Source organism: Botryllus schlosseri, chromosome 11 (assembly GCF_051294905.1).
Source record: "Botryllus schlosseri isolate E-star chromosome 11, Bs_hap1, whole genome shotgun sequence".
NCBI classification, from domain to species: domain Eukaryota; kingdom Metazoa; phylum Chordata; class Ascidiacea; order Stolidobranchia; family Styelidae; genus Botryllus; species Botryllus schlosseri.
This window is the reverse complement of record NC_137246.1, coordinates 24,543,864-24,571,235: the sequence shown is the minus strand read 5'-3', so window position 1 is coordinate 24,571,235 and position 27,372 is coordinate 24,543,864. Positions and strand designations below refer to the sequence as shown.

At 39.3% G+C, this 27,372-nt stretch overlaps 1 protein-coding gene across 1 annotated transcript in view; it reads right to left on the bottom strand.

Annotated features, from left to right (window-relative positions):
• Positions 1-27,372, bottom strand: part of LOC145449534 (dynein axonemal heavy chain 5-like) — a 76,211-nt gene that overhangs the window by 8,493 nt on the left and 40,346 nt on the right. Inside the window, exons 43-81 of the mRNA XM_080327924.1 lie at positions 26,661-26,871; positions 26,031-26,244; positions 25,700-25,811; positions 25,150-25,296; positions 24,976-25,092; positions 24,075-24,208; positions 23,201-23,311; positions 23,012-23,134; positions 22,818-22,910; positions 21,803-21,967; positions 21,607-21,744; positions 20,402-20,520; positions 19,819-20,022; positions 19,230-19,369; positions 18,089-18,228; positions 17,455-17,589; positions 16,926-17,049; positions 16,709-16,866; positions 16,054-16,170; positions 15,303-15,485; positions 14,420-14,619; positions 14,077-14,278; positions 13,224-13,391; positions 12,644-12,763; positions 11,763-11,976; positions 10,968-11,071; positions 10,634-10,768; positions 10,108-10,263; positions 9,543-9,725; positions 8,672-8,842; positions 8,082-8,269; positions 7,394-7,584; positions 7,168-7,295; positions 5,767-5,916; positions 5,062-5,307; positions 4,296-4,515; positions 3,457-3,696; positions 2,145-2,314; positions 20-235 (exon numbers count right to left, since the gene is read on the bottom strand). Of these exons, the coding sequence (XP_080184050.1) occupies positions 20-235; positions 2,145-2,314; positions 3,457-3,696; positions 4,296-4,515; positions 5,062-5,307; positions 5,767-5,916; positions 7,168-7,295; positions 7,394-7,584; positions 8,082-8,269; positions 8,672-8,842; positions 9,543-9,725; positions 10,108-10,263; positions 10,634-10,768; positions 10,968-11,071; positions 11,763-11,976; positions 12,644-12,763; positions 13,224-13,391; positions 14,077-14,278; positions 14,420-14,619; positions 15,303-15,485; positions 16,054-16,170; positions 16,709-16,866; positions 16,926-17,049; positions 17,455-17,589; positions 18,089-18,228; positions 19,230-19,369; positions 19,819-20,022; positions 20,402-20,520; positions 21,607-21,744; positions 21,803-21,967; positions 22,818-22,910; positions 23,012-23,134; positions 23,201-23,311; positions 24,075-24,208; positions 24,976-25,092; positions 25,150-25,296; positions 25,700-25,811; positions 26,031-26,244; positions 26,661-26,871 (6,287 nt within the window). The remainder of the gene's footprint in view (positions 1-19; positions 236-2,144; positions 2,315-3,456; positions 3,697-4,295; positions 4,516-5,061; positions 5,308-5,766; positions 5,917-7,167; positions 7,296-7,393; positions 7,585-8,081; positions 8,270-8,671; positions 8,843-9,542; positions 9,726-10,107; positions 10,264-10,633; positions 10,769-10,967; positions 11,072-11,762; positions 11,977-12,643; positions 12,764-13,223; positions 13,392-14,076; positions 14,279-14,419; positions 14,620-15,302; positions 15,486-16,053; positions 16,171-16,708; positions 16,867-16,925; positions 17,050-17,454; positions 17,590-18,088; positions 18,229-19,229; positions 19,370-19,818; positions 20,023-20,401; positions 20,521-21,606; positions 21,745-21,802; positions 21,968-22,817; positions 22,911-23,011; positions 23,135-23,200; positions 23,312-24,074; positions 24,209-24,975; positions 25,093-25,149; positions 25,297-25,699; positions 25,812-26,030; positions 26,245-26,660; positions 26,872-27,372) is intronic.

Genomic DNA, 27,372 nt, shown 5'->3' with positions numbered 1-27,372 from the left:
TAAAGAAAAAGATATTCACCTCGAACGGCACATATGGTTTCGGTAATTTCTCCAGCATGTCGTTCGCCAATCTGTAGACATAATCCTCCCTGGTTTCTCCGCCGCCAGAGCTGCTGTCCTTCGGTTGAATGCTGAGAATCGTGTCCAGAATTCCTTTGGCGCTCTTGGTCTGGTACGTGATGTCGGCGTTCGAATGCAATCCAAACACTTCCGGCGTGTCAGTCGCTTTCAGGTCCTGCAAACAAGAAAGTGTAGCTGACAAACAGTCGTACAAACATTCCAGTAAGCTGACAAGCTAGTTCTTCTTATAGTAAATTATTATATGCTAATGGCATATATGGCATCTGTAATAATATTTCAATGAGCATGCAAATCTTTGAAGAGACTATTTGAGGTACAGAACTTCAGGACACAATTCAATAACATATATTGAAACAATATGAATATATTAGTCAATTGTATGCAAATATTTTGTAAACAAAAGCAAAATACTACTGTCATTATAACATATATAAAGAGTGTCATTTATTTGTAGGGGGTATTAAGATTGTTGTGACACACGCCGTAGACCAGATGCTTCTGAGTTCTTGATATGTTTGATTTCGAATGAAATAAAGGAATAAACATCTTTTTCCGTTTTGTTATCAGTCATGCCCCGATCAACACAGTCATAAATCAAGCATTCGGTAAACTAAGCCCACGGTGACGTATGTACGGCAAAGGTGTCGGGTTTAAATTTGGTCAAAGTGTAGCGGCGTGTGTCAATATTTAGCGAGCTATAGATAAACCGTGTTTGAAAACAACACGCACACAATTCATTCATAAGTCCGAAGAGCGAAAGCTTCAGATTAAAATAGTTGGTTCCGTATATAAAATTGAAATGGTAAGCAAAATTTGAGATGTGCGCATCAAGACTAAGTGCAATAACACCATAAGGCATTATTACAAATAAACAATACCTGAATGGCATTAAACTTGAATATGCTGTCAAAACTAAATTCAAAGTAGAAAACGTACTCGATACCGGGGTTGTAATGACTCGAGCCATGACTCGACTTCAGTCAATCTGTGTATTGACTCGACTTGCACTCGAGTCATTGCGCATGACTCGGACCAAGTCATAAGACTCGAGACTTGGACGAACAAGACTGACATTTCATTGCATTTACAAAGTAAAGTTACCAGACTATGGATATTTAGTCTATTAATACTGGTACTCGCGACCAGAAACTGGTAAAAGTGAGATAAATGAGTATATTGTAAATGCAAATCATTCGATATCAACAAGCAGAGTGGATTTAACAAGACTTTGACTAGAAACTGAATAATCTATGACTCGGACTTGAACCTCTGCTCTTCAACTTGGACTTGACTCGGTGGTGAATTGAAAATGACTCGACATGACTCGAATCTATAAAAGCAAGATTAACTTGAGACTTAGAACCTTGCGACTTGGTTAATTGGTTATAACCCTGCTTGATATAAAACATTGATCTATCACAGGCACCACACCTAGGATATTCAGTTCAATAACCGCAAAAGCAACGACACAGTCTACAATAGGTGAATGTTTGCAATGTTTGACCAAGATTCCAACGATCCAAATTACAAGAAATCTGCGCGAGTTTATTTGCACAAGTATGGTTCACTTTTACGCTTCTAATTCTGTCGACGCGAAACGCGTTAAAATATAGGGCTCATGAAATATACAAAACAGTAACCACATCTCAACAAATGTACGAATACAACTTCCAAGTTGTAAATGATACAGTGAATGTCTATCATACCATACTAAATGAGTGTGCTTGTGTAGCTATTGTGGCGTTAATTTATGAATGAGATGAACAAATAGCTCACACGATTCGTCGCAGCAAACCGGTGGGCTGTTTACATTCTTCGCTGTCAGCAGTGTTTTTACAAGCTGACATGCTTACTGTGCAACAGTTTGACATAGTAATTTCCACATCTTTCATACCGTTATCATGTCATGATGAGCTAACTCAAATACTCAACTTCAAACCAAATACTTGATTCTGAATTGGATCACTCAGGTAAACGATTTTGCCCACCATAATTACAGCATCAATGCGCTTTTCCTGGTTATAACATAGAAATATGTCCAGAAGAAGTGTATGCCACTGTACCTTGACATAATCCAAATACTGTTGCACGGTCCTGCAGTGCGGTATCGGATAGCCTTTGTAGAACACGAATTGCTGAGTGAACATGCTCTCGCCAAACCAAACTTTGGCGAAGGTGTTGAGCAGTCTCTTGTCAAAGTCATCGGTTACACGTCCGCCATATTGAATCTCGCCTGCAGGTATAGAGTCAAAACAGTGAAAAATCGAATTCTTAAAATACAGATGTGGCTTTTCGATATTGAACAGTGCTTCCCAAAGTGGGCTCCATTGCCGGCGGCGGCGTTGGCTAAAAGCTGGGAGATTTGGAGGCATTGCGTCCTGGACTCTGGTGTAACATGTTTCAAGTGCTTAATGCAACACAACCAATAGAATGACTTGGAAGCGAAAACAGCCATTTATTGCATGTTAATGCGTAATTGTGTCTGCCCTGACTGACATCACATGTATCATGCTGCCCAGTGCCGAGTATTGGACCAAGCCAAAAAGGCCAGAACCGCCACCGTAATTTCTGTGCACAATACACAAACACTGATGACTAGGGCGATTTTTTTGACATGTTATGTAGCGTTGGGTAAAATTTTTTTTGCAACCGGTATTTCGTTTGTATCGTAGATGCTTGTCCCTTCGATGAACTTATTTGGCATTTTACATCTTGTAGCCTACTTTACAGGCCTACCGTTGTAGACTGCCCATTGTCTGCTCATTGTGAATTATAAACGGTCAATTGAAACAAATAGGTTCACGTGGTGTTATGCTCAACATACCGCAGTATATTACCTGAAGCAAGACTGCGTCGGGATTGGTTCTTATATCAAAAAGCGCGTGATGAAAAATTGTGATGTAGACAACATTGTCTGAATGAAGCAACACGGTTCGTCACCAGCAGTGTACGCACAACTTCAGTGTTGTCAGCCAACAACGGCTGCTGTTGAACGTTCTTTCTCCATTCTTGGCAAGCTACTTAGTAAGGACAGACACTTTCTACCCGAGAATGTAGGAAAGTATCTTTCGTTGTAATACAATAAATATCATTTATTTCGACCATAATGCGTGATATAACTACTGAAATTCTACATAGGTTCAGAATTCCAGATTTTGTTAAAATAAAGTATTTTCATGTAAAAATTTGCCAGTTTTTAAGTCACAAAACTTTTTTCCGGCCAAACAGTTCCAACCAGAAATGAAGATAATTAATTAGTACAATTCAAACATTATGTGCGAAAACACTTAAATTAAGTTCTTCAAGGTCAAAATCTTCTGTTTTTAAGTAAAAAATCGCCAAATGACACATTGATGTAGCACAAAGTAAACATACCTATCATGTATCTGATCGTATTCCAAGAAGGTCCTTTCTTGATGTCCATGTCGTCCAAGTGGTTCTGCATGAACTGCACGGTAGCGTTGAAGTCGGCCTGGTTGAATTCATACGGTATGTTCCATCCTATCGGGCCAAATTTGCGTCTTTCCTGCACGGTCGTGTGAAGGAAGGCCACAGCGTACAGCAGCGGACGCCACTGCGGCATGTTGGACACTTCCAGCTGGTCTTGCGTGATGGCTGGTTGAGAAAGGGAGTTGAAAATTGATGGCAATGTGGAAAAATGGCAAATTTCTGTCCCCAAGATTAGCTAGTTTCACACTATACAGATATCCTGAAGCCTTTTCAGGAAAAGCAGAGATTAGATTACAATTAAAACTAGAGCATAGAAACATTTCATAAATCAGATTAGAACTAGAATACCGGCATTAAGCTCTAATTAATCTGATTAGTTGTCCAAGTCTGACTCTGACTCCAACTAAAAAGTGCAGTAGCTGTTACAGATGTTATGAAGTTTTTCACTTAGGCAGACGTTCGCAAACTTAATTTCTTTCTGTGAGCAGGATTATTTAAATTAAAAAAAGGCAGATTCGCTTGGTAATAACAACTAGAGTTGACATATGCATTTAATTTTTCAGGAAAATGTACAGAAATATCAAAGTCAGAATTCTGTGAAGAAAATGGCAAGAGTTGGTGTGTTTGAAGTTGTCGAGATGTGAGCAGAATTATTTTCAATGGTAAAAGAATGGTCGATTTTCTCGGTAATAATAATAATAATAGAAAATGTCTTCTTGAGTTGTATATAAAGTGAACTGAGTCCACAGCCCTGCTTAACTTACTCGAGTACGATCTCTTCAATCCGGCTTTCAGCCCCTGCGGCGGGTCGTTTGTGAACTTGTTCGACATTTGCAAGAACCCGATTGGGAAACGCGGATGCACTTCCGTTGTAATCCAGAGGCGGAAAGAATCGTGGATGTCTTCGGACTCGGTGAGGAGGATGATGAGCTCGTTCATGAAATCCAACGCCAGATGACAGTTTTGCAACAGTGCCCAACCACCCTGTCATGCAGTGTACACCGATATTGATATCATTTGATTTGTATCAACGCAGAGATTGAAATCTCTACTAGTTCCTGACGATTACCCCTGACGAGTGTCAGCCGAAACTATTCAGGTTTATTTCAATACGAATATATCATTCAATTGCATATTGAAGTTCTGTTCCTACAAGAGTTTATTTAGATGTAAAATAGTTCCATAATACATATATCCATGTATGTCCATTCATTCGCAACGCCTCAGAAAGTATCAATGGAAAATTATATTATACATTATATCTTATACTAAAAAGTTAAATTTTACTACATTAACTTCATATGGCCCTTGATATACTTTATCTTTCTATTTAGTGTAAGCCTTGTAACCGAACATGGATTGGCATCCTGATCAAATTGAATGGGTTGTATTATGATGAGGATAGTGCAAGGATGAGTTGTGAACCCAGAGTTTATTTTTCTTTGGTCAATTTCGGATAACGTTACAAGAAAAACCTAGGCTGGATTAGCATCGCTGAGTCACAAATACATTTTCCTTCCAAATTTTCACCTGTGCCATGGCGTGCTGCAGCAATCTCTTGGCGTGGACCTCCTGCCCCTGTCCCATGCTGACGTTGCCGCACTCGATCTTCTGCTTCTTGGCCAGGGCCTCGATCTGATTGGTCGGGTCCGAGCCCATCGACAAGAAGCACAGCAGTGGAGTCCTGGAATTGCTACCCGCCAACATCTCGGGGAGATTGAGCATGACTGCTTCCGCGTATTTCTCTCCGAGAGTTTCAACAATGTATTTTCGGCTCTGTACAAACAGAGGTGGTCAAAGCTACATAGTTTCAAAAAGCTGGTTTGGTCTGTGTATTGCATAATTTTAGCAGTTAGCGGGCAGTACTTCCAAAATGTTATGATGCGACTTCGTAGCTGCCATTAACTGACTAATAACATATATATATCTATTGTACATAAATATCTAGTGGCACAGGGATTATTTCCCAAGGTTGTCACGAAAATTTCACTTGTAAAAGTGATTTAAGCCTATGCAAAACTACCATCTTCTTTACAAGCATCAAATTGTAAAAAGGTAAGCAGTTCTACTTCACACACAGTTGCGTAGAAGTGGATCTAAAATCTGAAATCACATCCACTCTAGTAACTAACGTAAATAACCAAAGACAAGTTGAGTACTGCGATATTGTATCACTGTCACTGATGACAAGGATAAATAAAATCGGAGGTCCAAATCGGTAATGACAAGATTTACCTGGGCCATGGTTCGATCCGGGCACCAAGATCTGATGAGGAGCAATCTATGGAAGACTCGCAAAGAGTCTTCGTATCCGTCTGGTATAATTGCGTCCTCTGGGGCCTCCTTTTCAAACCAATTTTTCCATTGCTTTTCATTTCTTTGGATCTGAATACATTGAATGGCTGTTAGATGGGTGGTAGCTTCTGTGAAAATTAAATATCCGAGAAATCTTGTTTATATAAGAGATAAATCATGGCAAATAAAACGTGCCTCAACACTTTACATAATATATTTTAGTGTTACAGGTCAGTTACAGTTACTTTTATATTACAGTGTTACAAGTCAGACTTGCTAGCTACTTTCATTTGAAATTTGAGAACAATGTCGGAGTGGCATATCTACTGAACACATTGTCCAATTCTCTGACCAACTGTATAGATTGAACACTGTTTACCAGCGGCAATCAACGCATGGGTGGCCTGATTTGATTTTGGGTCGCTTGTTTTCAGGCATATTGTAACGGGGAAAAAAAATTCATTTTAAAGGGGCACTGCACTCTAAAAATGATGTGGTCTCAAATTGAAGGGCAAAACGCCACCGTGATGGAGCTGCAATTTATTGAAATTTCCAAAAAAAACTTCACGCTCCAGCAGTCACGCAGAGATCAAACTTTATATCGTTGTTAGCCGATGTTATGAAGAAAATATGTCGTACACGCCAAGGAGGCTTAGATACCGCGTTCAACGGAAGATATCCCGTCAGGAAATTTATGTCAAAATCGGGCCTAGTGTATTCTATTTCTTTAGGACAGAAATAGGTCATGTCCTATTCTTATGTATAAAACATTGTTCATGTATAAAACATTGTTAGACACGATCTATTTCTGTTTCTATTTGTCTTGTTTCAATAAATTGCAACTCCATTACGGTGGCGTTCTGAAGAAAACGGCTGCGGCCAAAAATGCTTTTTCATTTTTACGTTCAATTTGAGACCACATCATTTTTAGGGTGCAGTGCCCCTTTAATGCTTGAAAACATGTGAGAGATGCAAAAACTTGAAAATATATACACAACGGCTGTGTATTCAAGAAACGATACTTTGTGCCTAAACAAATTTTGCCACAATCAGCACAACAATCAGTATTACGACTACTGTTTGGGGCTTAAGATTTTACCTATCTGAATATTTTTTGAACGGGTCGCCCTGTAAACGCGTGGGCAGCTGCTGCTGTAGAGCATGGGTAAGATTATGGGCGTTTTGAGAATAACTTTACTCAGAGAGTGAGACACAGCAACAATATCTGAATAGCATTCATAAGAGTTCAGGGATTTTGATGATAACAACACTAGCAGAGTGAGTCACCTTAACATGTAAATCACAATTCAACTGTGTTCATCTTCGTGATTGTGTACCGACCTGAGTTAAAATGTCTCTAAAGTTCTGCAGCTTAGACAGCTCCACCAGATTCATCCAGGTCATGTCCAAAATCCATTTGCAGCTAGGCGGTTTCGGTGGGCAACTTTTCAAATCCAGGGAAGCGCCACCTGTTGGAGAAAAGGGCATAGAGGATAGAAGGGAATAGTTCAATTGTTGTATTCAATAACGAATAATGAAAAAAACTATAAACACAGTTGGAAGTTACCCTTGATGAAAGTGTTGAACTCTTCGTGCCTGATTTTCTTCGAAGCGAGATCGATTTTCAGAGCGGTCAAGATGCTGAACATGGCCTTGTCTTGCTCGTAAAAGCCTTGCGCCGAGTACTTGTAGACGTCGTACGTCATCGCTTCGATGATATTAGCGATTCTCTTGCTCGGTATCGGGCTTTTCGGAGATCTGAAGAGGGAATATACAGAGCATATGAACTGCAAAAGCTGCTCGAAAACGAACTGCATCGCTACATAGGGAGACGGTCAAAGCAGTCAGCGTTCCCACCCTAGTAAAAGTAATGCCATAAATTTTCACTCTAGTAAAAATAGAAGTCTCTTCCCCTCCAAGAGGAGGTATAAAATGAAAGGTATGAACAGTACTCAAGTGAATAGTTTCAAAAATTAGATTTGATACATATTTTCAAGATCAAAAGCTAACTAAGTTACTACCAAGTTATTTTGCCTGAACAAAATGTTCAGTAGAAGTTAAAGTAGTCCAAAAACGTAGCCAGTTGAGTAGTGCAGGTAGGCCAAGTGCCTCTGAGAAATAGACTTATTTATGGCATATTCGTGTATATTTATTATTGATATAGTGGCCAATTTCTGACATTTCCACACTTTTACACAACACCAAGCGGTGCAAACTCGAAAATCAGTCAATAGATCGCTATTTCGAAGACTCACGTCAGCAGAGCCTTGTCGAACACGCCGAGGAACTGTTTGAGAGACGTCTGGTACATCACGTTCACCAGAGACATTTCCACGATGAGGAAATAAAGGATGGAGCCTCGTTTCGCCACCGGCCTGTACTCCTCACGGGCGGTGTTGATCTGAACTTCAGTCTCAGCCGCGATCGCCAATTTCGTAGCAACCTGATGAGAATATCGAGTATTGGTAATTTTTCAATTAATACACACAACATAAAAATTTATAAATCAATAAAACTTGATGATTAGTCACTTCCAGTCACTCCACTGGTTAATTCCTAACACAGATATTAAACTGTGGCAATGTGACAAAAAGGGTCTGCCTCTTGTAAACTACAGCATAGAACGGTGTTTCTTAACCTTTTTCTTACCGACAGAAAAAATATCTTGTGAAGGACAATATAGTTTTAGTTGTAGTTACAACATGGGCCTTTCATCGACCCCTTAAACAAGTTAGGACCTCAGGTTAAGAAACCCTGGTATAATAACATATAAGGTATAGTACTCAATTAGATGTAAGCTAATATTTAATACATTCCTAGAGTCATTGAATAGCTTTAAAGTTACCTCTTCCGCAGTCGCCTTGGTGTTTGCGAGCATCGTAATCAGCCCTTCGTCATCCACCAAGCTGCCTTGGGTCGACGATAGTCGGGCCAATAGATTGTCTTCCAATTCCTGCATCTTCCTCTTGTTAGCAGCCACGTCGCTCAGTAATTCGGTGCGTTGTTTTTCGAGTTCCTGTATCGAGCGTGAAAGAATGAGCATCAAATGAGATGTAAATATTTTCACAAACACAACATACGATGATCGCTTGTAATGATTTCCTCTGCATGCTGTATTCACACATATGTTCTCAGAGACTACTTCTGTACAATTGACTAATGTATGAGCAATGCGGTATCGGCGCGGTAAATTCCATAATTAGTCTGTTCTGGTTTGCAATCGAAGCCTCATAACCTATGCATAGTTGCATACAGGACTGCAGTTTCATAGGCTTTTACAATGTCAGCATCTTTTGTGAATAACAATCAATGTACTCAGTCATTAATACCATTTTTAATGAAAGAGCAATTGGAAACTAATCACTAGGAACGCAATCAATAACTGCTAAACCTGATTAGGACAGGACTTTGAGATACGCACCACCTAATAAGCTACAGTCAAGTTTGACAAAACGTTTTTGATCATTTAGAGTTGAAGATATAGCAAGGTTTTGAAATAAAACAGTAAACAAACAATCCATGGTATGGAATGGCAATAAAATTATTCGAAGGAGATGGTATTTAGTCGACAGACAACAATTTCAGAATGTTTGGCCCTCCTTCTGGTCATATAAAACCTAGACTGAATATTTAGATGATCATGGGTGTTCCAAACCAGAAAAAAGTCTACGGATACTTCCAAATCGAGCTAATATCACACTAATCCTTTTCCTGACCTGTTTTTCAGTCAAAATGACCCTGCCTAGAAGCTGATCTTCCAAGCCGCCAATGGTGACGGTGAAATCGACCACAGACGTTTTCGCGTAAATCTCCGGAGAATACGCGGGGTTTGCAAATTTAGTCGTAATGAACAGACGGAACCCTTGCATGACGTCGACCTCCTTGTCGCCGATTTTAACCTGAAAATATATGACTTGGCGATAAAAACTATAAAATCAAATCAATAGATTGGACAAAATCAATAAAATCTAGCGTAGGCTGTGGAATTACCATGTAACATATGAATGGGTACTGTATAGTGTATATTACTGAGAGATTAAATTACGTGGGATATCAATTTATAGTATCGTGGACTCTGACAATATCAGATTATTACTAGCATGTCATGTAAATTTAAATTACTAGCATGTAAAGCCTGTAGGAACAAGCTAATTTTACAGCATAAGCATATATAGATTTTACCTTAACACATAGATAACTGCAGTCTGCAAAGTGGTCATTGTACGTCATATATTATGTTGGCCAATCGCGACTAGCCATAATTGTGCAATAAGAGCTCACCTTGTAGGTGGACCCAATTTTCATGAAATTCTTCTCCAGCACATTGTCCAAAGCAGGGTCCAGCTCCTCCCCGACGTCTTCAATAAGCAACGGTTGTCCGAGAGAGAGAGCGTTTTCCAGATGGTTTCGGAAGTACTTGTGATCCAGTGATGTCACCTGGAGAAAGCGACATTACATTTTCTCAAAACCCGAAGATGACCAAGACCAAGAGATGGCATGGGCATTGGGTTTAAGCTTGAGGTGATAGTGTGCAAAATGCATTTGGTTGATCAGTGAAATTTAACAATGTCTACAATTTAGTGGGACTTGGTATGCAAGGGAGAGAGAGCCCAAGTAATACAGAGCTAATAGGCTACTCATTAAATTTTTGTAAAGAATTGAGTCTGAAAAAAGCATTGTCAGCCAGGGAATTCAGTTTCAGGGCATATCTCCATAGAACAGACACACATCTTGCTCAATTCAGGTTAGGCACACATAAAATAACTGCATGTTGGCTAGTGTAATAGCAGTCATACTTGAAACGTACCTGGATTTCATTGTTGGATTCCTTGTTTTTGATCCAAATCTTCCCCTGCTCTTGGGGGTCGATGAGGATCGGATATCGCGCCGCATTCGTGACGATGATTCCGTTGGATATGGAAAGTTCATCGTTCGGTAAACCCTAAATCACAACATACATGACAACTAATCAGAGAGAGAATATGATGATATGCATTTAAAGTTCTAAACAAGAGTATGCACAGTACATTAGAACGAGATTACTGCGTATTATATATATATAAGTTTACGTAACTGCAGTTATGCATTAGGGCGGATTGAGTTGGTTAACTACGCAGTTGTATGACATCAAAAATATTCACCTGAAGATTCCACTCGCCTATAGTGGGCGGATCGCTCAACATTTCGATCAAATTCAACTGCTTGGTGAACGGGATGCTTCGTGAGCTCATTTCCGATATCCATTCTGAAATCGGACAACAACGCGTTAATATTATCAGTTTCACTGACGCAGAGGTGGTCTCAAAGCAGATTTTGCCTAATTGTACCAATTATAGAGATTTTTAGACTACATTCACTTGAACAGTTTTTAGGCAAGACTAATGACTTTTTACAGTTTTGATCTTGATAAGTATACAGTAGTTTTAGGAGGGGTCTGCGTCACTTTTAAGAGTGAAATTCTTGTAATTACCACATGAAATGGCCTCTGTATAACTGCGAGTGAATATGTCTTCGAATATTCTACCTATGTGTAGCGTCATCCATCATTTTGTCTTGAAAACTACCACTTTTGCTGGTAAGTGAACTTCAGAGGGTTGTTTTAACTATTTCTAGAGTAGCAACGGTAACCATCTCTCGTCCTTTGAGAATCCGAAATTTTGAAACTAGTAACTTGAGTAGTTTTGATATGTCTTGGAAATTACCACTTGTACTTGTTAATTGAGTCGAAATTCATGGCCTACTTCTACTTGAATACAGTTTTCAAAATTATGTTCATAGTAATGTTTATTTACTGGTAGAACCTTTCACGGAAACTTCTTCGAGTAAATAAACGTTAATATGAACAAACTTTTGTAAGCTGTATCCAAATTGAGTATAACCAATCTTGAGTGGCAAAAATGATTACTTTGACCACCTTTGGTCTTTTGTCTACTCACGCTTTGATAGAAGAGATCTGAATTCTTGGTTGAACGGCCCGGAATAGGAGAGGAACGCGGTGGCCAACAGAACGTCGCCGACAAGTCTTCTGGTTTGCTTTTCGAACTGCTTGCTTTGTTCGGTCCATCTCATCTTTTCGCCCCCGAGACCGTTGATCAGGTCGGACGCAGTCTGCATCTTGCGGCGGCATTGCTCCGCGTTTGCTTGTAGATCCTGGAGACCAGACGTTGATAAACCGATGTGATAAGATACAAAATTCACATTTAATTCCCATACTTCACGTCATATTTTGTGATACGATGGTTGATATACAATGTTCTTTCCAATTCTCTACTAGTTGCCGACGATTACCCCTGACGAGTGTCAGCCGAACATATTCGGGATCATTTCAATATGAATATACTATTCAATTCCTATACTGTGCAACAAATCACACTGCTTAGGGGTACAGAACTTCATTATACAATTTTGATTACTTTCGAGTAGAGTGTCACTCATTCTGACACTATAACAGTATGGATAATGCGGAATGCACAAATATGTACATGTATTTTTTATACCTTATTTATTTCATTGCACTTTGCGACAATGCACGACTTTAAAGAAAGGACTTTTAGACCGTGGTTTCAAGGCTTCTACGTTGGCAGAAAAGTATTGAAACGATAATTCTCTATAATATTCAAGTATTAGTGGAAGGAGGACAGGAAAATTTCAGCATTCCAAAAAATAGCCTATTTAGTAGTACTCAAAAAATTGTGCCCAGTCAACGTACAGCAATAAATCTCAGACTGTTTGTATGTAGATTTAAATTAGGTTGGCGAAATGGTCAAATTTGGCATCAATTTATCAAATTTTCGACACAGGCAAAATGAAATCGTACGCGTTTCTCTTGCACTGCAGCTTCGTATTTCTTCTGCACGGCGGACAGCTCTCTCTCCTTTTCGTCAAGCTCTCCCTGCGCCTTTTCCAAATCTATCATCGCCGTCTCATATTTCGCTTGCTACAAACACAAATCAAGCACAATTTTTCAGAGATGATCAGAGTATCCATCATTTCAAATCAGGTAACAGCAGATGTAATGCCGTAAACTTCCACTCAATTACATATATAAAAGTAGCAATTCCCAAGTGCAAGTGCGACAACACCGTAAATAGGTAGAACCTCCGAAAATATTAGTAACAACATACCAAAAAAGTATCCAATTATCGTGTCACAGGGGCAATTTGATCTTAAATGTGATTGCAATCATATACGTAAAGTACTTCCTACTTGTGTAATGCCAAGCAGTAAACAGTATCCAGTTTAGTTGAAAAACTCATTCAGTAGAAGTATGCAAAAACTAATTGAATTCTACAGAAAAGTAGACCTGCTGTATTAGTAACCAACTCAGAGAATGTCTCACAATATCCTGCTATTTAATTACTGAAAATCACAAAGAAATGCTACATAGTAGGACTCACTTGCACGATGAGATTGGCCTTCAGCGGCAAAACTTCTTTGTTGATGGCGTAGAAATTAGCCATGGCTTGCGTCCACGAGCACAGGCCGGCCACATTTCCCGATACCTTTTTAGCTGTCTCGATGTTGTAGTCGGGAGCATCGAAATAGGGTCTCATCAGTTCGACGGTCTGATACATACGAATGGTGAGTATAAATAGAGTATAAAATTGAATAATATATTATATACAATTGAAGAGAACATTGTATATCAACAATCGATCAGCATATTTTAATATGAATATCTTATTCAGTTGTATACAGCAGAGACCCTCTTCTATAAATTGAGTGTTGTCTTGTAGCTATTGTTGTAAGTAGAGCCTGATTGGTAAAATAATTTCAAGCAGATACTGATATAGCTGATATAACTTGTTTTTGCAGTTGTTTTCTCCAGACATCAGAAATTTTCCATTTTTCAACCAGAACTTCGAAAAAAATATCCCATATACTGCTGTCCAAAATCCAGAGCCTGACAGACATCAGAATTTGAAGTGATACCAATATAACACATTTTTTGCCGAATAATTTTGCGGATGACAAAATAAACATATCTCAACTAGAAATCCTAATTCGGAGGCAGTGATTATAAAATAAAATCCCTCATAAATAATCGAAATCTAGTAGAGTAAGATACTTGTACTTATACTCCAACAGGTGTATAGAGTAGCTCAGAAAATACGACTTTTCATATAAAGTATGAGATCAGTTTCATTATTATAAAACACACATGTATTTCTGATTTGATATAGGAAAGTATCACGTATGAATGAATATCGTTGAGCTTGGCAATTTCAAAGAGAATCTCTCTGTCGTTACCTCGTCCGTAATGGAGTCTTTGTTGAACTGTTGCAGGCTGTTCAAAAATCCGCCCTCGGTCATCATTTTCAGGGACTGCGACCAAGACGGCTTCATCATTCCCGGCTTATCGGGATCCATGGTGACCGAGTCCAGCTTGCGTTGGAACAGGATCAACACGCAGTCCATGATTCGCATGATCAAATGCGGTGGGCGGCCCAGTCTGGAAGAAAAGTATTGAAACATCAAGACAGGAAGACTTACATATAACTATAAATGTTATTTTGAACAACCATAATGCGGATTGCTGATCTGAAATTTTCCCAAAATTCTATTGCGTACATCTGCGACACAATTCACTTACTTTCTGACAGTTGCGATATCGGCTGGCGTGATCGTTTTCAGGGCGTTTTCTGCCTCTTCCAGCGCCGGTCTGGCAGCCTCTAATTTGCTCTCCGCCACTTCCTTATCGGCGGTTATGATGTCGACGATGGCTTGGGCCTTGTCTTTGACCTTTTGAACTTCGGCCTTCACCTTTTCAGCTGCCGTCGCTTGTGCTGTAACCTGGAATTAAAAAAATATCATTAAAGCAGGATGAACCCGATAAGCTGTCACCACAATACATTGCGATTCTGTAAGCGATTAGCACAAGGAGAATTGCGACAGCTACAGTAATCGTAAATGCGAAATAGTCCTCTCTCTAATCATCTTGATACTCAAGTAGAAGATGAGTAATGACTTCCACGATATGTCAAAAGTACTTTAAGTGGGAGCAGAAGATTAGGGCCCATAAAGTGCTCTAGTAATCTCAAAAAGTAGATTTGGCCAAGGTTACAAACTTTTAGATGTTAATCAGATGTGGCTACTTTTAAAATCGCAGGGTGCACGCAAAAACGCAACAAATAGGTGCAATTTTTGAAAATGTTTGAGTTAACGTGATGTGGAAGCTATTTTGTCCGATTGGAATTTCAATTTCACTCATAAGGGCATGAAGACACAGCCTAAAACTAATTTTTACCGTAGAAAATCCAAAGTTTATAAAGTAACTGAAGATACTCTTCGTCATCAACCCCCTGTTTTTCAGTTCCTATCAATATATCCCATGTGAATAGGCTCAACAGTAAATATTGAGCATAGCATTGACATAACAAACAGTGAATAGGTGTAACAACAATTCATCAGATATGATGTTGTAATGATCGTGATAGATTACGATTATTGCCCTAGGTATGCAACAAATGCAGCACCTCTTCCAGAATGCCTTGCGCCTTAACATTGGCGACTTCCAGTTCCTTTTCCTTCACCACCAACTCTTTGCTGAGCTCCTTGACAGAGGCCTCCGCCTCGTTGAGCTTGTCCAGGCCGACTTTCATTCTGTTCGATTGGTTTTCGACTTCTTGGAATCGTTTCGAGTAGATTTGCTTGTATCCCTGAAAGTGTCAAGGCAACAATGATAATATTGATGAGTATCATTGACGATGAATTCCTGATACTCGTCAGGGGTAATCGTCAGTAACTCGTAGAAAATTGAAGAGAACATTGTACATCAACAATTGTACCATCAAATATGACGTCACCAGGATGAAAATTATAATATAATCGAGGCGAAAGGATGGGCGAAAATATTCGGGTTTATTTCAATGTGAATATATTATTCAATTACGTATCGAAGTTTTGTACCTGCGAGAGTTTCGTCAAATACTCTTATAATGTCATTTTCTTGGAAGAAGGATGTTTTTAGAACTCAAGAAGAACTTTTTAACCGTTATATGGTGACCAGCAATGTGACCATTAGCTCATCAAGTTACGTTGTCACAAATACAAAAATGATGCGATATATTAGCCTATATGTTATACATATAAATATATTTGTACTAATTATGATACAAAAATACTAATAACAAGATATATGTTTTCTATAATTGTATATATATATATATGTCCTGCATCCTTACTATAACATCAACTTGAATCAACCACATCTCAAACCATACATACTTGAATAAAAGACAGGTAGGACTTTGGTGTGACGTGCGAGGATCTTCTGTACCGTTGGAAGTATTCCGTGCATTTCAATGCAACTCCGTCGTGGTATATGCCCATCGTTTTTTGAATCTGAATAACCATATTTCAGGCAGGATCAGACGCTATAAATAGGTAGTCAGCGCACTGGTGTGGTGTAGTCAATTCAGGAAGCATGCGAATCAAGCACATACCATGAAACCACTCCAAACAATTAGACTATTGCTATTCAGCATATGAAATTTTTAGGTTTTAGGACTTGACATTGGTGGCAATTCGAACAACAGATATGCACACAAATTGCTCTCAATTTCATTTTTTTTATGTGGTAATAATATGAATTTCTTTTTATTAAAAGGGATACCTAAATTCACCTCAATCATTATATAACCATTCTCATGCAAATAAAACCAAAAAAAACTTTTGGTAATATGTAATAGTTTCTTCCACACATGGTTACAATACCTATTGAATACTACTTTCTATTCGGGATATTTCATTAAATTCACCATTACATTCGCTTGTACCAATACATAAAGAACATTTTTGTAATATGTAATGAATTTTAACCGTGTCTTGAGCCTGGGTATGTAAAACCATTAGTGATAACTTCTGAACCTTGGAAACTCACGTCATCTTTGACTTTTTCAGTACAGTTGATGTTGAACGAATGCAGGAAGTGTGTGGACACCGCAATCAACGCGTCCTTCGGCCAGCGACTGAACCAGTCCATTGTGCACCCGGAAATCAACGCCGGAAACTTCAGCGAACGATTTCGGAATTTTTCTCCTGCGAGCGGAAAAGTTTGAGCGCAAAAGTGTAGATGTCAATAAGTATTTTTTACAAACCGATCGGCGAAAAGCACAGGACAACATGTAGGTTCTGCCTCACTCTATTCATGAAGTATTCGTACAGATTCTCGTTGGTCGGCGGATGGCGGGGGAATTCTTTCTTCATAATCGGGACCAATTCCTGTAGCCGGACAAAATCGTAATAAGAAGTTGATTTGAAGATCAATTTTGATGGTCTTGGTGATTTCCCTCCAAAACATACATCTTTTCGTAGCAAAAAACATGGATAACATGTGGTCTTTGATTTCAACACAGTTCACCGTTACCACAGTATAGTCATTTGGAAATAATCATCACAACCATATTTTCGACTATTGTTTGAATCATGTCTTGCAATTAGCAAAGAAATATCAGAAACACCACGGCTAACACAAGGACGGTCTTGTATTTAAGCTAGATTTGCAATAACCACGTTGGGTGGCTCCATTGCTGCTCACGTGTAACTGCGTTGAGTTTCAATGCGAGAAAATGAGAAAATAATGAGACGTTTATAAGCTCGAGACTACTTTTTTCCTTAATACTCTACCTGCAGGATTTCATCCATCTCGTCTCTCGGAAACAGATTGGAGACTTCGCCGGAAGATAAAATGTTGTTCATGTATTCCAAGAAAGAGTCGTCCTTGATTTCGTTGTCGGTGAAAATAAACGTGATCCCTTTTCCCTGCAAATGGAAGACAATTCACATGTAAGAATGTCGGTAACGCCCAATTTTAACATCAGACCAAATAAAAAAGAACTATGCGATTGAAGAGAAAGCATTGCTTCTTCAAATCTTCCCGCATCATAAAGATATCGCAATAATTTATATCACACAGAAAACTAGACTTAATAAATTTGATCACAATAATATAGATGACAGAGTAGCATAGTGGCATAGCATAGAGTACTAGCACCATGGGGGTCCATAGTCCCTTCCTAAATGGGGGAGAAGGAGTTATGATTTCCTCCCATGAAGGGAAAGAGTCTCGAAATCCAAAGTGGACTATGATAAAATCAAGAAGTATAAGATTTAGAAACCATTGGCATGGTGCAAATGCCCAATCTCATAGCAGTAGAATATCCAAGGCTAATGAAACAAATAAACGAATACATGGCAGATATTAATAATTGCACAGTTGTTCGTCAGCATTAACGTTACAATCATATAAACGTTTACCAACCTGAAGTCCGGCAATTTTGTAGAGAATTTTCAAATCCTCCATCAAATTGCTGGTGTTGTAAGTCCTCGTGAGAGTGATCTGGAAGATTTTGTAGCCAGCAATGAAGGAAGCCAGTCTCGTGAGGCTTTGTTTCCCGGATCCTGCAATATATCACAATGTGTCATCAGGCGTTAGTGAAATATTTTGGAAAATGCGGGCAACAGGTTATCAATGCCCGCTACCAACCAAAATAAGCGGATAAGAGTGTTTAGTGCTAGAATTTCCAATACCCAGAAACATTCTCTGTGCAATAGAGAAAGAGAGGCAGAGAATCTTTATTTGTCAATAATCGATCACGTACATAACAAAAATGCAATTGGCTGAAATGTGATATACAGATATACAGATAAGCAAGATACAGACGGGAGGCTCGATATAACAAAGTTATCAAATCTGAGTCCCCCAGGCCAGAAGTATCTTACTACAGACTGTACAGAGATTGTTGGACTCAAAACTTTTTCATGAAAAATAATCAGAAATCAACTGAATAAAATACGTTACATGGCAGTGGTTTTTAACGAAGGTCTGGACACTCACACGACCAATCAGGGTTGTAACCAAGTCACAAGGTTCCGAGTCACAAGTCAATCTCGCTTTTATAGTTTTGACTTGTGTCAGGTCAAGTCATTTTCAATTCTCCACCGAGTCAAGTCCGAGTCCAAGTCGGTGCGTTCACCGTTTTGAGTTCAAACCGGTTCAACCCACTTTTTTCGACTCTGCTCGATTGATGTAGATGGCTCGCATTCATAAAAATGTAATTTTCCTCAGTCCTAACAGTTTCTGGCCCTATTTTCCAAGTATCAGGACTGATAGACGAAATACCAAAAATGTGGTGACTTTACTATTCTTTGAAGTTACAAGGAAATGTCTGTCTTGGCCATCCTAGTCTCGAGTCATATGACTTGGCTCGGGTGATGCACAATGACTCAAGTACAAGTCGAGTCAATACAAAAATTGACTCGAGTCATTTTACGCATTTGAAAAAATGAATCGAGTCACCTAAAAATCGCGACTCCAGTCGGACTCGAGACGAGTCAATGGTCATTAGGCCATTGCGAATATGTTTTAGCAGTATCAATACGATATCAAGTTCAACACATACCACCGACTCCAACCAACATTGCGTTGCCACGTGGGGTGCGGATGATACGCGATATCTTCACCATGTGAATCATGGCGTCGCGGAAAAACACAAGATCCATTTTCGACCCTCGGATAGTTTCGTTCAACTGCTCCATGTATCTACGTTCAATGATACGATTAGAGGCACCGCGCCTCTGCTAATGCAATTAGAATTCTCACGGATAGAGACCTATCAAGATCAAATTTCTGAGTCGATAGCGATGAAACTGATTGCTAGCATCTGCACCGATAACTCCAACATATTCTCCCGATCTTATTCAAAAGATATGGCGACTAGCTCAATGCGCATTTCCAAAACATCACACTTATATTTGGATAGCTTTATAGCCATTACTACGCCTGGCCGTGAAGAAAACTAGAAAGGCTGCATCTGGACACTTTTTAGCTATAAGGAATACATCAATACTCTTAGTAGCAGCTCAGATTATAGCTATATGACTCTCTACTGGTATGCTGACATCATGAAAATGGCTGATATATCTTTTAGAGTGTGACATCTACTTATTGTTATCAGCAAAGGAATGTTAAACCGGCCCGGCTCCACTTACGAATTGAGCCTTTCTTTCAAAAAATCCATGGACGGAATGGGCTCGTAGATTTTCGGGGCGGAAAAGTCAAAATCTTCAGGTTCGTCGCCAGTGGCTTCCGGCGGTTCGCGCAAGAAGTCCACGAAAAAGTGATCGTTTTCCAAATAGCTTCCAAACTCATCGCCGAGCTCTTCTTGAACGATGCGGGCCATGGGTTTTCGGAACCTACATCACAACAAACATTCCTGCACAACACATAAATCACCGAGACTTATGCATCGTAATGTGGCACAATATTAGAAACGGCATCTGGGCGAGTTGGTGTTAGGTTTATCTCGAGTCAGAGTTAAGGTCAGATTATATAAGATTAGGCATCAGCCTAGCTTGCCTTAGGGCTACCTGTTAAGTTAGAGTTAGCTTGGGCTGTTTCGAATGCCTTGTTATTACGACACTCACTGTTTTGATGCCACCCTATTTTGAATATCTCGCTATTACAGTGGTTCCACTCGCGAACCCTTACACTAAACTGCAATCCAAGTCACAAATACAAAAATCTATCACATCACGCCTCTAGTACATTGCTACAGAACACTGATATTATTACCAGCTAGTATCTTCTTCGTTGATGAATCTGTCTGCGATGACGCGGGTGCATTCGTGCTTCCAGAGATGTATCAGCTTTTCTGAACTGTCGACAACATCACTCCTAACATTGATCATCCCCTAAAACCGAATCAAGTGTCGAAATCTTACTTGTAAAACCGTTGTACACAATGCAGGGCACAATATTTTAGATGAAATTAATTAACCGAATTGCTATATTATGAATGCTGATATCATTTGAGGGCTATAGTGTAATCCTTTACTCAGAGAAATACTTGAAAGCGCATCGCATAGCATTCAGACTGGTACAAACTACTCATTTAGTTGGCTGACGGTCAACTAAGTTACGACTTTTTGACTAGTTCTAGATGCATATTTGGAATATTGAGTAGTTCTAGTTCTAGTTGTGGATTTTGAAAAGTGAGTAGTTCTAGTTCGAGTTGCAGATTTCAAAAATTGAGTAGTTCTAGTTCTAGTTCTAGATTTTAAAAAGTGAGTAGTTCTAGTTCTAGTTGTAGTTGTAGTTCCAGATTGTGAAAATTCAGTAGTTCTGGTTCTAGTTGCGAATATCGATAAATGAGTAGTTCTAGTTTAAGTTCTGGTTGCAGATTTTGAAAATTGAGTAGTTCTAGTTCTAGTTCTGGATTGTGAAAATTAAGTAGTTTTAGTTCTAGTCGCGGATTTTGAAATGCGAGTAGTTCTAGTTTGAGTTGCAGATTTTGAAAATGCAGTAGTTCTGGTTCTAGTCGCGGATTTTGAAAAATGAGTAGTTCTAGTTCTAGTTCTGGATTTTAAAAAGTGAGTAGTTCTAGTTCTAGTTGTAGTTCCAGATTGTGAAAATTCAGTAGTTCTGGTTCTAGTTGCAAATATTGACAAATGAGTAGTTCTAGTTTAATTTCAGGTTAAAGATTTTAAAAATTGAGTAGTTCTAGTTCTAGTCGCGGATTTTGAAAAGCGAGTAGTTCTAGTTCTAGTTCGAGTTGCAGATTTTAAAAATTCAGTAGTTCTGGTTGCAGATTTTGAAAATTGAGTAGTTCTAGCTCTAGTTCCATACTGTGAAAATTCTGTAGTTCTAGTTCTAGTCGCGAATTTTGAAAAGTGAGTAGTTTTAGTTTTGAGTTTTAAAAAGTGAGAAGTTCAGTACTAGTTGAGGATTTTGAAAATACAGTAGTTTGCACAAGTCTGGTAGCATTACGATCGACTAACCTGCCATATCCTGCTCAAGTCGCGCAGGTTGAAGACGTAGTGAAACTTCGCCGGCGTCGGAAGCATCTTGTTTTTGGTCATCTGCCAGAGATTCCTCGTGATCGGTATCAGTTTACCGACCGTCGAGCGCACATCGTTCTGAACACGATTTCAAAGGTATTCGGCCGTTCTAAAGGTCGGCAAAAGTGTATTTTACGCTGAATCCTCTTTCCGCGCAGAAGTGTCCCAAGCCGATGACCCCGAATATCTTGTCCATCGACGCGTTCGAGGGCAATGTACAGTTGAAAATCGAGAACTGACGCTTCAATCTCTGCGGGATGTCGTTTCTACCTCCGCCGGGATGGATCATGGCGGCGATGAACTGGAATTTTCGGAGAATCTCGTAAATGTTGTATCTAACATGAAAATTGGGCAATGGAGGTAGATGAATAGTTATTGAAAGCAAACTAGAGTTGACTCTAATAATTCAACACTGCGGTGTCGTTTTTGTTGTTTTGGCATGGAAAAGCCACCAAATCAACAAAAACATTCTATGTTTGTGCTAAATGGATCGAAATATATAATAAAAAAATCAGGGTTGTAATGATTCGACTCGAGTCACGATTTTATGATGACTTGACCCCAGTCATTTTCTCAAAATGCGGAAATGACTCGACTCGAGTCAATTGCGCATGACTCAAACCAAGTCATATTACTCGAGACTCAGACGGCCAAGACCAACATTTCATTGTAATTTCGAAGAATAGTAAAGTAACCACACTATTGGGATTTCGTCTATTGGTACTGGTACTTGAAAATGCGACGAGAAACTGCTAAAAATGAGGAAAATTAGTATATTATAAATGCGAACCATCCGATATCAGCAAACAGAGTTATAAAAAGTGGATTTAGCAAGACTTTAACTGGAAACGGGTCAGTCAACACAATGACTTGGACTCGACTCGAGTCATTATACCATGACTCGGACTCGACCCTCTGCTCGCTGACTCGGACTCGGACTTGACTCGGTGGTGAATTGAAAATGACTCGACTTGACTCGAGTCAAAACTGTAAAAGCGAGATTGACTTGTGACTCAGAACCTTATGACTTGGTTGCAACCCTGCAAAAAATCACAATCCTCGTTTCTATGCAAATTGCGCAATCAGAGTCTCATCAAGAGTAGAACTAAGGAAACATTTAAATATAAAGATATCGAACGATGGTCGTTTACCTGCATGTCAGCAATATGTGTGAAGTCCCCGGGCTTGTCCAAGCTGTAAAATCCACCCGTTTCAAGAAGCTGACGCACAATCTCGTTCGTGACCTAAATAAGGATATTCACACTTCATCACACCGATAAACATAAGCACACATACTTTTTATGAAAAAACAGAATCAAAATTTGGGTAATAAAACGGAGCGCACCTGGTCGCCCCATTCGTTTATAACGGGCATATTGACGTCGTCGATGAATACTGTCATCTTCTTCCCGGCCGGAGGGCCGTAAGTGGTTCCCATCCGTTTTTCTACGTAGCTTTCAATCGTTCGCTGAACGCACAATTGCACACGCAACGGTGACATTTGAATTGACGAATTTTACAAATTTTCAAATACCTGGAACAGCATCGGGGTGGTCGCGCTCGAAAAGTTCATGTTTTTGGACAGGTGCTCGTCCGGATTCATTCCCGCCAGGTAGCTCTTCACGATCACCGTTTTTGCAGTGCCCTGAAGCGACAATACATTGTCAACTGTCATATTTTCTGACGTCAAAAAACTTGATTTTGACAAAATTTTGCCGTTGTGTACGTAAATTAGGCGTTTTTGCACATAATGTCAGAATTGTACTACTCATCTTTATTTCTGGTTGGAACTGTCTGTTCCTACAAAGTAGTTTGGCCTGACCAAAATTTTTTGACTTAAAAACTGACAACATTTTTACATGGAAAAACTTTTATTTTAAGGAAATCTGGACCTATGAAGAATTCCAGTAGTTACATCACGTATTATGGTAGAAATAATCAAAATTTGTACAATGAAAGATACTTTCCTACATTCTCGGGTAGAAAGTGTCTGTTCTTACTAAGTAGCTTGTCAAGAATGGAGAAATAACGTTCAACAGCAGCAGTTGTTGGCTGACAACACTGAAGTTGTGCGTACACTGCTGATGACAAACCGTATTGCTTCATTCAGACAATGTTGTCTACATCACAACTTTTCATCATGCGCTTCTCGATATAAGAACCACTGCCCGTGCTGTCTTGTTCCAGTTAGGATATTGCGGTACGTTGAGCATAACACCATGTAAACCTCTTTGTTCCATTTGACCGTGTATGATTCACAATAAGACAATGGGCCGTCTACAACGGTAGGCCTATAAAGTAGGCTACAAGATGTAGAATGTCAAATGATAAGTTCGCTGACAGTGATATCTACAATACATTGACATTGTAAATAAATTTGACAAAATTTTGTGATAACTTGATATTACCTGTTCGCCAACAAGCAGAACGCCTTTTCCTTGTTTGGCGACGGTGTTGATCAAAAAGTCGGTTCTGATGTTATCCACGTTCGGCACCAAGATGGAATGGAAATCAGGAGTATGGTCGGTCGGATAAATGTATTCTGTACAACACCAAAATTTTGTTTGAATCTAATCCTTCAAAACTTTTTCAAATGCTCACGCACACCTTTTACATGCTCAGATCAATTAGCTTGCATACAAGCAGGTACCTCAATAATTAAATAAATACTAGTACTTAAATACTAATACGTACAAAACCATTTGTTCTCTTGCTAACTAAGAAGTCGGGGTGCTGAGAAACTAGAGCTTTTTCCAGGGTTGTAACCAAGTCACAAATCAATCTCACTTTTATAGTTTTGACTCAAGTCGAGTCATTTTCAATTCACCACCGAGTCAAGTTCGAGTCCAAGTCAGCTAGTAGAGGGTCGAGTCCGAGTCATAAAGTTTTGCAAAATGACTCGAGCACAAGTTGAGTCAATACAAAAACTGACTTGAATTCGAGTCATTTTACGCATTTGAAAAATGACTCGAGTAAAGACTAGTCTCCGAAAAATCGGAGTCGGACCGAGTCATTACAACCCTGGCTTTTTCAAATAATAATAATTATTAATAAGTTTCTCAGCACCACGACTTATTAGTTAGCAAGACAATAAATAATTTTGGACAATTTTTCTGCTGCCACTACAACATTCATGGAAGGCATAATACATAACACATTAGACTTTTTTGAAAATTTACTGTGACAGGGGTCATTGAATTTGTTAACATGTGATTAATATCACTCAATAAATTACTAGTCTGCGATTGCTCTATGACGTTTCAACGTTTTAAGGGCAAACACAGCACCATTTAAAATACACTCACAAACCTTTTACATGTTCCGACCAATGAGTCCACTGTCCGTCACTGCCGACCATGTAGTCGAAAATCATGCTCTCGCCGTCATCTTTCACTTTCGGCAGACTGATATGGAATTCTTCGTGCTCTAACGATTTACGTCACATAAGCGGTATTCAAAACAATATGATCGGAGGTAAAATACCGTTCAGAAAAACGTGCATCTTCCTCCTGTCTTCGATTTCGAGCAAGGCCCCTATGCTCCACATGATCGCGAAGCAGAAGAGTTTGTTCAGGATTTCGTCAATGTTCGATTTCTTGTCGTACTGCGATATCAGGCCTTCCAGCAAAACTGAAAATCACAAATACAATATGCTTGAAAAATTATGAGTCAACGTTACTTACTATCATTTACTGTAACCGGCCGTGATTATACCGTTTTCAACAGTTGCCATGGAGAATGTTATAGTAAGAGCTTCTCCTGATACAGGAATTCATTATACAATTGAATAGTATATTCATATCACTCATCAGGGGTAATCGTCACCAACTAGTAGAGAATTCAATAGAACTTTGTGTAGGACTGTTGATGTATAGCCAAAAATAATCGAGCTTATTTCAATATAAATATATTATTCGATTGTATACAGAATATTATTTTGAAGAAGATAATCTCAAGATATTTTGTTACGAATATTCGATCGGCAGATTATTCTGACTTTCGGATTGTTGAATCTTATGTTTTCGTTACTTACTGAGGGCTTGTTTGATGACGAACGCTTCCAAAGTTTCCATTTTGAAGTCCAGATTCTGTACGGCGTAACGATACACCACCGGGAAGCAGTTGGAAAACAATTGACGCAATACCTGCGAGAACGAAACGTCTAGTAATAATAAACAAAACAAACATAGGTGATCAGTAACGAAGCAATTCAGCTTATTCCGAGTAGTATATAAGTGAAGTATTTAGACTATATCGATTTCCCGTTGAACGCTGACCCCCTCTGAAAAGAACTCAACAGCCAACTTGAGCAAATGATAATCAGTAAACAGTAGCCTATCAAATAAAAGAAGATAATCACTCACAGCCCCTTCGCTATCCGGCCGGCTCAGCAGCCACCCTTCCAGAATCGGTTCGTAATCCAACACAGACGAGCTCATGTACACCATTCCGTTTCGGGACACCGTCGCCGGCGACGCGTTGTCGATATTGCTCGGCTCGAAGATGATCTTGCAATTCGGAGCCATCGGTATACGATCGCCGTTGGCCAGCGTCAGGGTTTTGTTATCATCGAGCACACTGCAGAATTTAATAATGTATTTTCGAAATGCGCAAATAGAACTATAACTACTCCCTGCAAAACGAATGGATTTTCCTAACTCACAACAAGAATTAGAACTAAAACTATTCACTATTCATTTTTGGGCTAAGAAACAATGGAGATTGAACCGGCATTTGAAAACCACAGGGTTTCCAGTTCGAAATGGGAGGGTTTCGATGCCTGAAACCTACCTCCATGGCTAAACCACGTAGTTGCGATTCGGAGCTAGCAATGGCTGCAGGTACATCACACAACAGAACACCGGTATTACAATTAACACACGATTCATTCAAAATATAAAACATCACACCTTCTACGTGTTACTGATTGTGTGACGTACAAGTAGCTGTGCTTCTCACTAACTATTGACTCTATCTTGATTCACGTATCGAACCTGTTCAAGTTCTCAATCCAGATTGTATCAACAGGACCGTCGAGCACAAGCCAAACGTGCTCTCCCTTCTTGGCCTTGAGCGTTCTGCGCCATAGAGTGCTGAAAATTCCGTCCGTCCAATCGTTGGTGGCTACGTCCAGTCTACCAAACATTTGAGGCGCCGTAATCGCCTTTGGATTCATTCTCATCTCTCTATGAGGCTCACCACAATCTGTAAGAAAAGAGAACATTAACATTATCTATAGTTACATTAACATTTTGCTGCGCATAGGACGCAGGTGGGGTGTTATTGAAAAGTTGACACCTCAAAATTGCATTTGAAAACTTCAATTACAAGTTTTATGCCCTGATCGACGACATTCTCAAAACCATTCAATATGCACCAAGTGTGACAAACTTTTCACTTGTATAGTTTTGAGTTAGGACTTGAATGTTGAAAATGTTCAATATTAATCTCTGTAACAACAACAGTATACGACTATGTAAAATATTTATAATAACGATGATAAAAAGCTGACCAACTTATCGCGATAACTACTCGATGCGTTCAGAGCAAGATGGTATTACAAATAATTGAAGATTCTCTTCTTCTGTCTTGTGTATAGTATTGTAGGCCGCATTATGTCTTGAGCAGACGAAAATATTAGAAACGCTGATTACGATTAAAATGAAGCTGTTACCGAATAAAAAGACGGTCAGATAAACAACGGCA